Source organism: Nicotiana attenuata, unplaced genomic scaffold (genome assembly GCF_001879085.1).
Source record: "Nicotiana attenuata strain UT unplaced genomic scaffold, NIATTr2, whole genome shotgun sequence".
In the NCBI taxonomy this organism is placed as follows: domain Eukaryota; kingdom Viridiplantae; phylum Streptophyta; class Magnoliopsida; order Solanales; family Solanaceae; genus Nicotiana; species Nicotiana attenuata.
Genome location: NW_017670246.1, coordinates 209,769 through 226,313, shown reverse-complemented (window position 1 = coordinate 226,313; position 16,545 = coordinate 209,769). Strand labels below are relative to the sequence as shown.

The 16,545-nt window shown below is 34.7% G+C and overlaps 1 protein-coding gene across 1 annotated transcript; it reads left to right on the top strand.

Annotated features, from left to right (window-relative positions):
* Window positions 1-8,211: 8,211 nt before the first annotated feature.
* LOC109236599 (protein indeterminate-domain 9-like) lies at window positions 8,212-11,077 on the top strand. The gene is made up of 3 exons (XM_019402788.1): window positions 8,212-8,702; window positions 8,789-9,188; window positions 9,371-11,077. The coding sequence occupies exons 1-3, from the start codon at window positions 8,591-8,593 to the stop codon at window positions 10,413-10,415; spliced, it is 1,557 nt and encodes a 518-aa protein (XP_019258333.1). The 5' UTR covers window positions 8,212-8,590; the 3' UTR covers window positions 10,416-11,077.
* Window positions 11,078-16,545: the final 5,468 nt, after the last annotated feature.

Sequence of the window (16,545 nt, the reverse complement as noted above, 5' to 3'; positions counted from 1 at the left end):
AATTTATGTGTGATTCAAGCTGCAATCTTGAAGCTACTTGAACAAGACAGAAGAACCAGTTCCAAGTGTTTGTCTTTTATTTCTAGTTCAATTGTAGTAAGTGATTTTACATTGTACCTTTCAGCTTTCATAGAAGCAATTGTAGTAGGTACTTAGAGTTTCAAGTTAGTCTTAACTTGAAGTTGTCGCAACAGTTGAGACTGTGTGCCACCACGGGATAAGAGTTAATCCTTAGGTTTACAAAGAGTTTTGTAAATGCTGTTTTGGCTCAGTGATTTTAGTTGAAGTTTGGGAAAATCCTACTGTGTAGTAGGTCGTGGTTTTTTCTCCTTTTGAGCCAGGTGTTTTCCACGTAAAATCTTTGTGTTCTTTATTTTCTGTATTTATTATTCCGCAAATAGCAGTAGTTGGAACACCTAGAAGAACCAGGTCCTTCGATAGTTCAGATAAGCGAATATTGGGTACCACACAAATCACCCCCCTCTTGTGTGGTATTGACGTTTAGAACATCACTTAGGAACTGTTTCAATTGTGTATTTTGTTTAGTCGGAGTCAGTGGACCTTGATTCATTATGGTCCATAGTTTATAGTCTTCAGCTGTTAGGAAGTATTCCATTCTTGCTTTCCGCCAACTGTAATATTTTCCATTGAACAAGGGTGGTCTGGTAGTTAATTGTCCTTCATTAATTCCGAGTAGAGCACTCATCTTGCTTCTAAGATCTCTCTATGTGTTAGCCGTGTGTGAGAGAGAACTCGCTCTGATACCAATTATTAGTTTGAGTGCCCATTTGAATTACTAAAGAACTTGCTTCTTTGCCGTGTTCCTTCGTGAAGTAAATAATCAGTAAAGTAAACACATCGATTTTTACGTGGAAAATTACCTAACTCAAAAGGTGCAAAAACCACGATCTACCGCATAGTGTTTTCAACTTCAACTCCACTAGAACAATGAGCCAAAATATATCAATCACAAGACTGTAATTTAATACTCTCCAATACTCCTACTACGACTCTTTGATTTACAAGTTACTCTAACTTGTAAAGCAAACACTCACTCCAACCCACTAATTATTTGTAACACTCTGATTACAACTCGATTTCCTAAAACACATTTACTAGACTGACTCGAGAAGAACACAACACTGGTACTTCGACTAAAGTGAACAAAATGAGGTTCTTCAATTGATGTGTGAAAGGATTATCTCAGAAGTCCAAAATAGATAGTATTTAAATGTATGGACTTCAAGATCTTCCAGGGGTCCTATGCATAGTCAGCTTCTCATTAGATAGAACTCCTACTAATCCAAGGACTCCACAAGTTTTGGGACTTTTGTCTCTTATTTATTTGTATCTTCTTGGGTAATAACCCTTACCACATGTAACAGCCTTCTTCCGCCAAACTCGGACCTGGCTAACTTTGAGATAAAGTTACTGTCTTGCACAAATGTACAATCATCAATTAGAGGAGCTGGTCCTTTTCCCTGAGGAGCTGGTTCATAGAACAGTTAAGAAGCTTCGTTGAGGACCTAGTTCTTCGAACATTGCATCTAAAAAACTTTGTTAATCATCAACATCTCAATACACAACAAAAATAAAGGGACTTAGTGAAAACGAGAGTTGAATATGTAAGTAAGTTTTGCTGGGGAGAGCACTTACCATGGGAACGGGCCTCCTACTTGCCCTTCAGAGTTTAGGCCATTCGCGCTCGAAGTACGACATCTGTGTGCAGATCCTCTCGACCCACTCTTTGAAGCGTGGAACACCATTGGGGACTCGGGCAACCATTGTACGATGGTAGAGGCAATGAAGAAGAAGAACAAATAATCCAAAAGAAACTCTAAATACTCAAAAACGAGAAGGACTTACGGGCTAGGTTCCACTCTTCAGGGAATGGCAAGAACTCGGAGGGAATGAGATCCTCAATAATCACTCGAACCAATCTTCCCTGCCAGCCTCGATCCCTATCTTCGTTGCTGCTTGAGAATGGAGTTTTCTTTGCCCGATGAACGAGCTTGATTAATCCCTCTCGGAAGATTCGGGAACTGTAGAGACAACGAAGATGGTCGATAGTAAAACTAGGTGCCTCAGTGTTGTTAACAAAGTGACGGAGGAGGATCACGATCATCCAAAAGGATGGATGAATTCGAGAAAGACCTCGTACCTTCTACAAAAGTCAAGGACTAAGGGATTCATTGGGGCAAATGTGAAGGGGTATGTGTAAACACATAGAGACCCCTTCGCATGTATGGTGATGTCCTCATCAGGACTTGGGACGACCATTTCTTTTCCCACCCATTTGCAGTCCTCCTGAACCGTATGGAGCGTGTCCTCAGTTATGAACTCCATATCTCCTCGTCTCGATCCCCTTGACTGGAAGCTTTTTCGACCTTGAAGTCATTTTCTATAGAGTAGCCTCCGAGGATAAAGTTCTTTAGAGGAGGCTGGATAAAGTTCTTTAGAGGAGGCTCCGGGGCCATGTCAGGTGCGGCCACCTCAGCATCCGTGGCCGGGTTAGAAGTTGAAGGGATGGTCTATTGCAACACAGATTTTGAAGTCTTTACCATCGAGTTTTGGAAAATATGAATGTATGAAGGCGAGTATGAAGATTTGAAGATGAAGATGAAGATTTGAAGGTCAAACTAAAAGGTTCAAGAATAAAGTATGAAGATTTGAAGATGGATAGATGAAAATATGAAGAATAATGTATGAAGATTTGAAGGGGTTAAGAGCAAATCAAAAGTTCGGGGGTCAACTAAGGAGTTCTGGAATCAAAAAGTATAAAAAGTGCAAAAATAGGAACGAAGCTTTTATAGAGAATATGTAATTAATGCGTGACATTTCGCATTCGCGGACGATCAACCGGCGACTGACACGTGTCCGAAGTCATAACAATGCGATTGATGGGATGTTTCAGTGACCCATCGACCCGGTTATCACGTACGAAAAATGAAACCCGGATAAATTAATCGCTTTGATAAATTTTCTCTTCGAAAAGCGAGGGGACTATCTGTGTACGGGTAAAATCGGGGGCAATGTTATCCTCGATTTCCTAATAAGAAAATGAGAGGGAAGAACGGTTAGATGCAACTACAAGTAAGGCTGAAGGATCCCCCGTGTCGAAGCTCGAGAGGGATGAACGATGCATTTTGGACCGGGCAAGGCAGAACAACGAACCCGGACCAAGTAAAGTTTTGAGACCACGGGAAAAGGAGAAACGGTTGGGCATGACAAGTGGGAAGTCGCTATATTCGCTCTCAACTGGATATTGCAGCGTAAATCCCATCTGGTATCAACTGTGGATCGTTATTTATGAGAAAAAGAAGATTTTACCTTATTTAGACTTGTATTAAGATTGAAATTCCCCTACTATATAAAGGGGAGATTTTTTTTATTTCAACACACTGTTGACATGCATATCAAAGCAACAAAAGTTTATTTTTGTCTTCTAGCTATTATTCAAAGTGTTCTCCAGCTATTCTCTTCTTTAATTGCAATCGAGCTCATATCGAGGGTCCGATCAAGGCCGAGTTTCAGTGTTCAACTTAAGACCAGGCTTGATCGTCACATTACGATTGGTTTGATCGTTCATTCTCTCTTTAATTTAATTACTTGTTGTTTTTAGATCATTCGTATTGAATTAAATCACGTATCCTTTAAGCCACGTACAAATATAATTGTTACTCATTTTTAAGGGTAAATAAATATAAAGAACAAATGCAAGTTCCTCTAACGCCATCGAAGCTTATAAAAGTCCCCTAACCTTAATTTGCCATGCTCCTAACAGCTTGTTTGGATGTTTGTTACGCATAGTTTCATAATGTATCATATCGTACTGTATTGTATTGTACTGTATCGTTTGATAAATATAATATTTGGATAGATTGTGTCGTTTGCCATCGTTTCAAGATATCACGCACCAGCAATATGAAGAATAAACTTGCAATATTATAAAGAAAAATTATGATACAAGATAAAATTACTATATAAAAAGGTAGGGTAAATGATAAAATAATATAATTTAATAATAATAAAGGGCGAGATTGAGAGAAAAAGACAAGGTAACGACGCGACCACACCAAATCAGTTGTTACATAAAGTGGCACATTTTGTCATTATGTAACGACGGATTTAACGATACGATACAATAAAATTAAAGTAACAATCAAACAAACATTATATTTAAAGTAATAATACGATACGATACAATGGGTAACAACCATCCAAACAAGCTGTAAAACTACTATTTGGGCTGGGCCGCTTGCCAATACATTAAAGCAAACAACGGATAATAGAGTACTTATATAGAACAATAGTGGAGTAAGAAATAGTGATAGTGAGAATATGCAAAGGGTAACGTCCATAGTCGATTAGCATTTGGCAGTTAGCAGGGGACCCCAACCGAAAGAGGGAAAGTTTCTGCCTTTCTGGTGAAGTGACTGAGTCAGAAGACAGATATTCTACCTCATTTATTTATCTCTCTTTTGATTTCAATGGGAACTCTGTATTATTAGCATAACAATCTATTTGTTGGAGAAAGGGTGTTTCTGTACGTACTACCCTGGGAAGAATTGAAGGGGGCGACGAATTTCTAGAAATACGTGTGGTGCTGCAGTTAGATATACTAGTGGCAGCTATTATTTTCAGGTGTTTACGCCAAATCATATTAATTTTCAATGGTTAAATGATAAATTAAAGTGAAAATGCATATATATTAGTTAACAATTAAGTGAAATTCATATTTGTAAAGACATAAATTATATATTTATTACATTGATGTGCGAGTGAGTATTTATCCTCGATTAGCTACACGACATTGCAAGAGACACCAGCCACCTTCTGTCCTCCTATTTGTCTGTATGCTACCGTTTCCATGTACAGAAGAACAATTTCGATTACTTTGTAAATTCAAACACAAGTTACTCCTCCCGTTTCAATTTATAATTTAACTAGATTTTTAAAAAACATATGACTTAAATATGACATAATATTTGTGTGACTATAAAATGTTATCATATGTCAATATAGGTAAATTAAGTTAAATTATTCATAAATTCAGAAAACTGTATTTTTCTTTGAACAAATTAAATAGAAAATACAATTATATAAACTGATACGGAGGGAGGAACTACTCTTGTACAATGACAATTAGCTACTGATGAATGCCACATTACTTTATAATCAGAATCAAAATTATCTGTAGTATACTACTGTTATAACATTTTTACATTTACACATTATGAAGATCAAGGTTTAAACTATGAATTCTCAAAAATTATCAGTAATATCTCTTGCACATAGTTTTTTTTAATGTTCTAAAGTAATAAGGTCAAGTATCTCAATGCGGCTACTTAACTTGGGATTTATAAAATCACACATGTATGCATCCAGTAATATTACGCCATATAGATAACACTTTCCCTATTTTATCTTATTTACATAATTAAACTTTATCACCATGGCCTTCACAAAGAAAAGTAGTTAACTAAATGAACTTATTATTCGATTTGGATGGTAGTATATAGTACAATATTGGGCCCAGGGTGCACCCACCTAATTCTCCCACTCAAATGCAATAATCAGTATAATATCCTCCAGCTAGGACTTCACGGGACGACATCGTACGAAGGGGAGCAGCTCAGATGCTCTCTATCTCTTTCTCTTTTATTTTTGGATTTTTATATCGCTTTTTCTCTTTCTCAGTAACCAAGGGTCCAAAATCCAATAATGCCATAATCATTTTTACCTTATGAATGGCTGTAAAGGCAACCCACTTTTTCTCCCTTAAACTCAATCAATCCTTTTTGGAGATCTATGTTTTCGTTCTCTCTCTTTTTTATTTATTTACGTTGTTATATATTCCCTCTGTTCCAGTTTATGTTTCCTTTTTAGTTCGTTCCAAAAAGAATAATCTATTTCTAGATTTGGAAATAATTTAGCTTAAACTTTCAATTCTATCCTTAATTAATGAGAACCTTTTATAACCATACAATACTTTGGGCCCCTTTTTTGATTTATTTAGGATCACAAATTCCAAAAATCTTTATTTTTTCTTAAACTTCGTGCCCAGTGAAACAGGTTCACATAAATTAGTACGAGGGAGTATTATAATAATACGACAACTTTCAGCGTCACAATTAAAAGTCATCAAAAGGAGCATAACTCAAAAGCGGAATCTTTGAATTTAAATAGAATATACAAACAAACAAATGCATGCACAAAACTGTAGCTGTAATTCTCATAGTACTGTTATTCCCTTTCTTCACCCAGTGTAAGTTTGAATCTATCTTATTTGTAGTGATCGAGTAAAAAATTTTATGCTACTCCATATACTATCGTATTTTAATACTCCCTCCATTTCATATTGTTTGGGTAGTTTGATTCGGCACGGAGTTTAAGAAAAAAGAAGAAGACTTTTGAAAGTTGTGATCTTAAAAGCTTAAGGGTAAAAGGTTTGTGGGGCCATGCCATTTGTGTGACTATAAAAGTTTCTCATTAAGGGCAAAAAGGGTAAAACGAAGAGTTTAAAGTTGAATTATTTTCAAATTTAAAAATGTGTCATTTATTGTGGAACAGGCTAAAAAGGAAAGTACCTCATTTAATATGAAACGAAGGGAGTAGCAAATAACCCCAACTTACTTTTCAGCTTACTAATGTTATTATGTAACTTTTATGAAACATTACTTGTAGTTATCTCTAAGTTTAGTACAAACAAATGCATGTTAAACTGTAGCTAGAAACAAAGGCTAGCTTTGCATACTCAGGTTATACCCTTTACTCACCCTAATGTAAATATAATTTACATAAACTAATAATTTATAGAATTTTTATATTAGTGATGTAATTCATGTCTATTTCTATAGTTTTGAATTATTTCAGGCGACTTAATAGTATTAAAAAAAAACCTTTTACATTGTCAATACGTATATAGAAGTTATACTCATTTTTTTGGCAAAATACATAGTTTACCCATTAAACTTGCACCCAAATCCCTGTTACACACCTCTCGATCACGGGCAACCTTTTACACACCCAACCTTTTAAAAGTGTGTCAAATATACACTACTTTTAACAGTTGGCAGGCGCGTGTTTTATACATAAAAGAGGCGAGTGGAGTTAAATCTTTTGGGTCTGAACCATTATCTAAATGCCACATATCCAACCTTCTTTATTTTTTAAAAATTTTAGAGTCATTTGGATGACGTTTATTCTTAATATTCCTTACCTTCTCCTATTTATACCACATTAATGATGATTAATACATATAATATTACACTAATCTGTCCGCAAATTAATAATTGGTAGATTGTTAAAGAATGAATTTGTTCAAGTTGGAGATGTAAGCAAAGTATTATATTGAAGATCTCAGTTGATAACAATCGCCGGAGCTCCGATGGTAAGGCAACCGTGAAACAAACAAACGACATCAAAACTATGGGTCGCCGGAGTCTTTAATTTTCCGACCAATATTTAGATGAAACAAAAAAATGAGAAGAAGAGACACAAAAATTAAATAAAAAACGATAGAGAAGCTCCGTTTCTTGTCAAAATTCGGCAGAACTAGCAAAGATTTGACCATTCTTCCGCTAGTTTCCTCCAGATCCGATTATCTGATTATCTGGAATCGAGTTGTTTGGTGGCTAATAGTTGTGGCAGAGGAGTTGGCCAGCAATTGGGTGTGAAGTGAGAAGATGATGGAGGAAATGGAGGACATGTGATTTGGAGAGATTATTCCAGTGGATTCTAACGGAGGAACACATTTTAATGGAGAAGTTGACTATGAGTAGGGTAGGGAAAGATGAGAGACGGGTTGGGGACGGGGGTCTTTTGATTGTTATAATTTTTTAAAGAAAAGATATTAATTAGGGTGGAAATGAGTATTTTATTTTTTTCTTGAGTTATGACACGTGTCAAGACTTAATTGGTGCGTGATATCACACATAATTTGGCAAACTGGTCAAGAAAAAAGTAGTGTGTCTTAGACACACTTTTAAAAGGTTCAGTGTGTAAGATGATTTTTGTCCACAAAAAGTGTGTAACAGGGATTTGGTTCATACTTCGGGGGGTAAGTTATGTATTTTGCCCAATTTTTTTTAACAGAATTTTGTATGTTGATGGGGTGGGGAGGGGGGGGTAGGGGGGTTGGGGTTGTGGGGGGGGGGGGGTAGGGGAAAGTGGTCCACTTGAGTCTATGTCTAACCGACTATAGAGAGAAAAGCCGTGTGAGATAAGGAATAAAATAGGAGAGAAAGAGAAAGAGAGAGAAGCTAAGCTGCCATAATATTGTATGGTAGTTTTGCAGCTAAAGATTCAAACACAAAGTGAATAGTAGAGAACCTCTGTAACAACAAAAGAAGAGGAAGAAGAAATTAGTAGTCTTTCTATGAATGGAAGGAATCATGCAGTTGTAACCATTGTTTTGTCTGGTTTTAACTTTTGTTTACCTCACACTGTAGTATAATCTTGGGATTTAGCTGTTTTCAGCAAATCTTTGGTTTTTTCTGAAGCTTAGCTGTTCTTTTGGTTCTTTCTTAGTTAAACTCCTCCTCCTTCTTCTTCTCCACTATCTTCACTCCAAACTTGAGTTGCAAAAATGATGTCTGATGATGGACTTTCTTTCATTCAAGATCCAAACCCTAGTAATAATCCAAACCCTAATTCAAATCCATCTGCCAAAAGAAAAAGAAACCTCCCTGGAAAACCAGGTAATTCATTTAGCAAGCTTTATATCAAGACTTATCTTTTCTTGCTTTCCTTATAATTGGTTTTCTTTTAATTTTATGTTGAACAGATCCAGATGCAGAAGTGATAGCGCTATCACCCAAGTCACTGATGGCGACGAATCGATTCATATGTGAAATCTGCAATAAGGGTTTTCAAAGGGACCAGAATTTGCAGCTCCACAGAAGAGGTCACAACTTACCATGGAAGCTCAAGCAAAGAAACAAAAATGAAGTCATCAAAAAGAAAGTTTACATTTGTCCAGAAAAGACATGTATCCACCATGATCCATCAAGAGCTCTAGGGGATTTAACAGGTATTAAAAAACACTATTCAAGAAAACATGGTGAGAAGAAATGGAAGTGTGAGAAATGTTCAAAGAAATATGCAGTTCAATCTGATTGGAAAGCTCATACTAAGATTTGTGGTACAAGAGAATATAAATGTGACTGTGGAACTCTCTTCTCCAGGTAACTAATTAATCAAACATCCTTATCATTTCTAGTTGATATTTATTGCATCTAGTACAATAGAGAATATGGACTGTCCTATGATTACTCACTAGTGGAAATAAATGAAGTAAATCTATGTCCTGAATTTTAATGTAAATAATAAACCAAGATTGCTTTTTGGTTTCTTGAAAATTGAACAGAAAGGACAGCTTTATAACACACAGAGCCTTCTGTGATGCGTTAGCAGAAGAAAGTGCAAGATTTACATCAGTTCCAAGTACAACAAATCTTAACTTCAGAAATGAATTGCTCAGTGGGGGAATGATTAATGGAAATCCTCAATTTGGTAATTCTTTATTTAGGCCTGAATTTATGGGACTTGGATTGGACCCTGCCATTAATCATCAGTTCAATGTTGATGGACAAAAACCAAGGATGCCACTTTGGTTGGAAAATAATATTAATCCAAATTCAGGTAATAATCCCAATGATTTTTTAGTAGCATCATCAAGCTCTACTAGCAACTTGCCTCATCAAATGGTCCAAATGGCGCCCCCTCACAATAATCAACAGTGGTTTATTAACGGTGGTGGTGGTGGTGGTGATGATTGTGGTTTTGGGTCTTCCTCCTCCCTTCCTTCACGAGTTTTAAGGGAGGAAGAAGAGAACAAAAGAAATTTGTCTGAGACAATAAGTTCAATGTACTACAACAGTCATCAGCAAGAAACAACAACACCACCATCTCATATGTCGGCAACTGCACTTTTGCAAAAAGCAGCCCAAATGGGATCAACGAGGAGCAATTCGGCCCTCTTTGGCAGTGGATTTGGGCTGATGGGGTCATCTTTTTCTAAAAGCAATGGACAATTTGCAGCTGATCAGGATTTGAATGGATTAATGATGAACTCACCTCCATCAGCTGTTTCAACTTTGACGACTACCAACAATAATAATAGTAATAATCAAGCTGGAAATAGGCTGTTGTTAGGTGGGGATCTTATGAACTCGAGTTCATTAGAGGGTAATTCAAGTGCAAAAAATTCAGATCCTTTCTTGATGCTGAATAACAAAGGAAAGCAAGTAAATCTGAGTGGAAATGAAGCTATTGAAGGAAGCTTAACAAGAGATTTTCTTGGTGTAGGAGGGAATGAAAACAGGCCCTTTTTGTCCAAAACTGAGCTGGCCAAGTTTGGGAATACTTCTAGTTCAGCCATGGGATTAAGCCAGTACAACGGAAGTCACTGAGACGAATAAAGGTGTGTTATTTTTTTTTGACTCGACTTATGTATACATATGCAAAAAAGTTAAAAGGTATACATTCAGTAAGATCATACTCATTCTGAACTCACTTGCTCTAAATTCTGGATTCGTATACTACAAAAAAGGTCCAAACTTGTGGGGAAGCTAGCTATTAGTTCAAGAATTTTCACTATAATGGAATGATACAATGTTAAGAATCTAAAGGCCAAATTAAGCTTCAATCTTCAAGAGAGAGAAAGAGGAAGGAAGGTGCAGCAATTTTGAGAGATCTTGTGAATTGTCAGATAAATGGGGGCCACTGAATGTTGGAAAGAGTTGATAAAAGCGACTTGACAATCACAAGTCAGGCTTTTCCTCCATTGTGTTACTTACTGCTTGTAGAAAGATTACTGTCTTTTTACATTTTTTTTCTTTTTAAGTGTTCAATTGATTTCTGCAAAAACTGCGACTCTCCGTTCACTGCCACATTTTGAATCTTTTTGAATAATTTCGTTGGTATTTTTATTTTAGATTTAACCCATATACTCACAGTGCAAAAAAAAAAAAAAATACTATCATTGGGTTTTAATATGTTGTTATTGCAGGTTATCTTTCTTATTCTTCAGATGGATTTAAGTTATATATACTAATAGTGTAAATTTTTTTTACATCATTGGTGAATCTTAACTTGTGATGGTAGATTAGTTACTCATTTTATCAGAATCTTGGTTAATGTTTATGAAGAGATTTATGTATAATTACCTAATAAATAACATGATCATTATGTATAAACATTTTATCTAATTGTTTTTCCTATCATGTTGACGTGTTTTGACCTTCATGAACCAAATTTCTAAGAATACGATGAAAAGGGTTAACAATAGTTTGGCGGCCGTCATAATTTGGTCTCATTACTTGACTCTCTCACAAGTATCACAAGATTCTGTTCTTTGACATGTCTTTTCTCCTCGACTCTATCTATTTGATTTCTCCACAGGATTAGCATCAATGTTCCGTTCTACTTAGCTAGATGTACCAAATATTTAGTGGGGTTTCTTGAATTCATGTTTAAATAAGTTTTGTAGTAAAATTATGATCAGTATAGTTTTTGTTATTTATATATGATCAAAGTGAATTTTGTACCATTATAATATCGATGCGCGTTGCCTCTTTTCTTTGTCACGATTTCTTCAGTTTGCCAGATATTGTTTCTGTATAACCATTGTTCTTTTAATTATTGACAATGTAATATTTGGGAGCATTTGAATCCTTAATAACAATTAGTTGTGTGTATTTATCGTGTGCACATTCTGGAAACTACATATTACCAACTTGGCTAGAATAAATATTCAGAGCTCATGAAGCATGCTAATTCGAAAGACAGAAATGTTTATTTCGTGTGCTATATTCCTAATAATATTAAGTTTTATGAACTGACAATTGACAAAGCAGGATATCTACACAATCAAATTAAGTTTCACTTCTTACAATAGGTAAATTTTTATAGCAAATCTGATATAATACTTGGAAAATATAGTAATAATATCTTAGTATAATTATTGAAATTGTATTGATAGAGTAAAGTATTTTTATACTGAGATATATAATTTAGATTCATAATTACAGAAATTACTAATTTCCTTTGCACTGTCAAATTTAATACATTGCTGCACCTTTTCTCGACTGAGGTACTGTATATATTTTTTTTTTGAACTATCATGATTTTAAGTGCTATATTGTAAGTGCTCTTCAAAAATATTGCTGTACTCTCTGACACGCAATATTTTTAGAGAATGCGAGCATCATAGATCGATTTTAAGTCTGAGGAAGGCCAAGGTTAGTCATGTGATAACGGTAAAAAATTTAGTCACCTAGGTAAATCAGGTCTTTTAGATCTGATCTCTCATAGAGCTAGAATATATACCTTTTTGAACTTGCTAACTAGTTTGTCTTTTGCTTTGGCAGTAAGCAGAAAGATATATCAAAATCATTCCAGCTCTTTCTCTAGCTCAGTTTATCAGCTTAATGAGCCAAAAGACAAATTTTGATTCTCTAGTTTAATTATCACCAATATACCACTTTTTTAACTCCTAAATCCCGTTTATAATGTCATCATCATGGCACATTAATGAATCATTTTTCTTAATAATGCAGGAAGCATCTTTTTCCGGCTTTTAATTACTATAAATTAAAACTGCCAGAGCTCGCATCCGTAAAAGTTATACTGTTTGAGAAAATATACTCCCTGATGAAAAAAAAGAAAAGAAGATATTACTCCTATCATCCCAAAAATAATGATAATTGTTTCTATTTAGAGAGTCAAATAGCCTATCTTTTATTACGTTTTTCAAATACATGCAAGAATATGTAATTTATCTATATTATTTTAATAAATTTACATTCAAATAAATTAACACCAAAAATCAGCTAAAACTTATACTAAGAACAGTAACCACCATCATTATTTAAGAAGGGGAGCTAGTAGCATTGTTTGAACTTTGTCTCACTTGGTGGACGAAGTTAATTTCTTTTTCCTTGGGATAATTAAATTGTTAAGCGCGATTTTTGTTCACTGCACTGCTTTGTTCAGGTAATTAAAGAGAACGTATGTGCATGGAATTGGAATCATGCATGGAGATATATAGTTAAGTTGGAAACAGAATCGAGGGAGAAGAATGAAAGAGTAGACCATAAAGGTCGTAACCCGTACTTAGTACAAGTATGACAATTGTTTATCCAACTGCTTCGAGGTTCGAGCTTATTGGTTTGTTTAAGGTAGTCAAAGCTGCATGTATTTGTATTAGGTAGCATCGATACTCACTTTCATTCTCCTAGATTAGGGGAATATGTTCTTCTTGTTTTTAATTTCTTTTTCCCTCTTTGACTCCTTACTTTCTTTCACTATTTTGGACAAAATTTTGTTTTTCTCTTTCTTTTTTTTTTTTTTTTTTTTGTGTGTCTGTGTATGATGGGGGGGGGGGGGTGGGTGGGTTTAGATAGCGTTGGGTGGGAGACGACAATCGGAGGGAAAAAGACTACTCCACTTTTTTTCTGAATACAAGAGGGACAAAGGCTATATTGTTCAATGGTATTACTATATACATTCAAAAGTTGACAATCGGACATGTATTAACTGTTAGGGGTTTGTCCAGATTTTCTTACCATAATTGGTTTTTCTATCTCATTAAGGAAAGGACAATATATTTACCATAATTGGGTTTTTCTTTTCCTAGAAGGAAAATATAATTCTTCCATGTATGGCTAGTCCCTTTTCTTTTAGAAAAAGGTTTGGAGTTCTATAAATTGAAGATCCGTCCTTCTCATTCAGTAGCATCCACAATGTAATCATATGGGATTTGAGAGTCGTGTTTAGGGGGAGAACTTTACGGGACAAATGTTAGTGTGTCACTTGTGTTTGCCTCTTTGTGAGGTTGTTCTCTCGGTATTTTGTACTCTCTTTTATATAGTGGAATGCTCATCTCTGCCATGGACGTAGGTCAGTTGACCGAACCACGTTAAATGTTTGTCTCTTTTGGTACTCTTTTGTTGTCGGACTTATCGTCGTTCAAAGTTTGCTTTGCTAGATTCCGCATGACACCTGATTTTTTCGGTCCTAACAAGTTGTATCAGAGCGAGGTTCAAGACAGGTTCATCTTGGCGGGTTCAGTTCTAGCCGCAACATATTTGACGATAATCATGATTTTTTACAGAGAAATTTGATCGGCGTGCTACGCATGCTGAGACAAACTTTGTGGTGGAGATGTGGAGATGCGACATCTTGAAGGCTATGTGAAGAAGGTTGATCAAGTTTATTTTATGAGAAAATTCATGCCAAGGGAGAGAATTGTTAGGGGTTTGTCCAGATTTTCTTACCAAAATTGGTTTTTCTATCTCATGAAGGAAAGGACACCATATTTACCATAGTTGGGTTTTTCTTTTCCTAGAAGGAAAATATAATTCTTCCATATATGGCTAGTCCCTTTTCTTTTAGAAAAAGGTTTGGAGTTCTATAAATTGAAGATCCGTCCTTCTCATTCAGTAACATCCACAATGTAATCATATGGGATTTGAGAGTCGTGTTTAGGGGGAGAACTTTACGGGACAAATGTTAGTGTGTCACTTGTGTTTGCCTCTTTGTGAGGTTGTTCTCTCGGTATTTTGTACTCTCTTTTATATAGTGGAATGCTCATCTCCGTCGTGGACGTAAGTCAGTTGACCGAACCACGTTAAATATTTGTGTCTCTTTTGGTATATTTCTCTTTTGTTGTCGGACTTATCGTCGTTCAAAGTTTGTTTTGCTAGATTCCACATGACACCTGATTTTTTCGGTCCTAACATTAACGACCTCAGAAATTTAAATGTTGTAAAGAGGTTTGCTCGCATTTCATTGTCAAATAGGTTTGCTCAATAACCAGGGACAGCTCCATATATTTTGTGGCCTAAAGCCAAGTATAAATATGAGGTATTTTTTCTATGATTTCTATCTTAATTCAATATATTTTTAAAGAAATAAAGAAAAATTAACTTAAATAGCCATCCACTTAATCTCTTACACTAAAAATAGCTGGTGAATGTAATATTAATATATATATATATATATATATATATATATATATATATATATATATATATATATATATATATTGTCAATGTATAATCTATGTATATTAGCTAAAAAACATAAATATTGAATCTGACTGATTATTTGTGTAACAATCCCCATACATCAAATTCCCGCAATTCATAACTATTACTGAAATATGGGGCCCTCAAAAATTGGGGGCCTAAGGCACTTGCCTTAGTGGCTTTTGCATTAGAGTCGACCCTGTCAATAACTTTTCTAATTGGGATTTTTTCATTCCTATACACTATTGGAAACTTTATTACCCTAAATGTTCATGTTTGGTAAATTACCCTACCTACACAAGTTTTGTTTACAAAATATATATGTTCCACCTTAAAAGGCTCCCAATCCATTATTAGTGCCTTCAATTAAGGGATTTAGTTACACCCTTTACCTTTTTTTTCTTTTTTTCTCTTTTCTTATTTTTCTGATGCACTATACTAATTGTGAAGTGAAATATTAAAACATCCAGGGGATGCAAAGTTACAAAAAGAAGAGACACAAAATTTATAAAGCTAAGGAATGACAAATTCCAGGAAGTGATTTGAGTGTCGATGATATTAAAATATTTGGAGTGACAAATTCCAGGAAGTGATTTGAGTGTTGATGATATTAAAATATTTGGATGAGACATTTTCCGGACGCAGAATACTCCTCCAGTGTTTGTAATATCCAAAGCACCCAAAGTCTACCCCTCATGCCGAATCTTTTGGCTGCGTAATCTGAAGAAAATCCTCCGAATGGACGAGGTAATAAATTAGCCATACCAAATGTCGCTGCAATAATTTCCGTTGTGTGAAGCTTTAGATCAAATCTGTAGGTTTTTGCACAAAATTCTGTTAGGGAACTATATATAGGTAAATATATTTACTTTTATAACAAAAATTTATACGATTAGTTAGTAATTCATTTTTACGATATAGCAAGTAAAATTAAATAAATCCAAAACAGATGAACCTGGGTCCATTCATATTGGATGAATTTTGAATAACAAATCATCTAAATTAAAAGAGACCGAAAAAATCCCAAAGCTTATGTCATAGGCTTGTAAAACTTATCTACAACTTTACATTGATATATCAGTTATATACAATTACAATATCATACAACTTAAACACAATATTTATACAAATTTTATACAATATGTCTTTTGTATATTTTGTATCTGATTTATACATAGTAAAAACAAGTTTCATACAACTAATTATATATTATACAACTTATCTACAACTTTCATATGTTATTTCTACCTAGTTAAATACAACTACAATAACATACAACTTAAATACAAAATTTATACAATATGTCTTTTGTATATTTTATATCCGATTAATACATAGTAAAATAAATTTCATACAACTAATTATATATTATACAACTTATCTACAACTTACTTACAATTTTCATATATTATTTCTACTCAGTTATATACAACTACAATATCATACAACTTAAATATAATTTTTATACAATATTGTTCAAAATTCATACAATATATATATATATAAATGA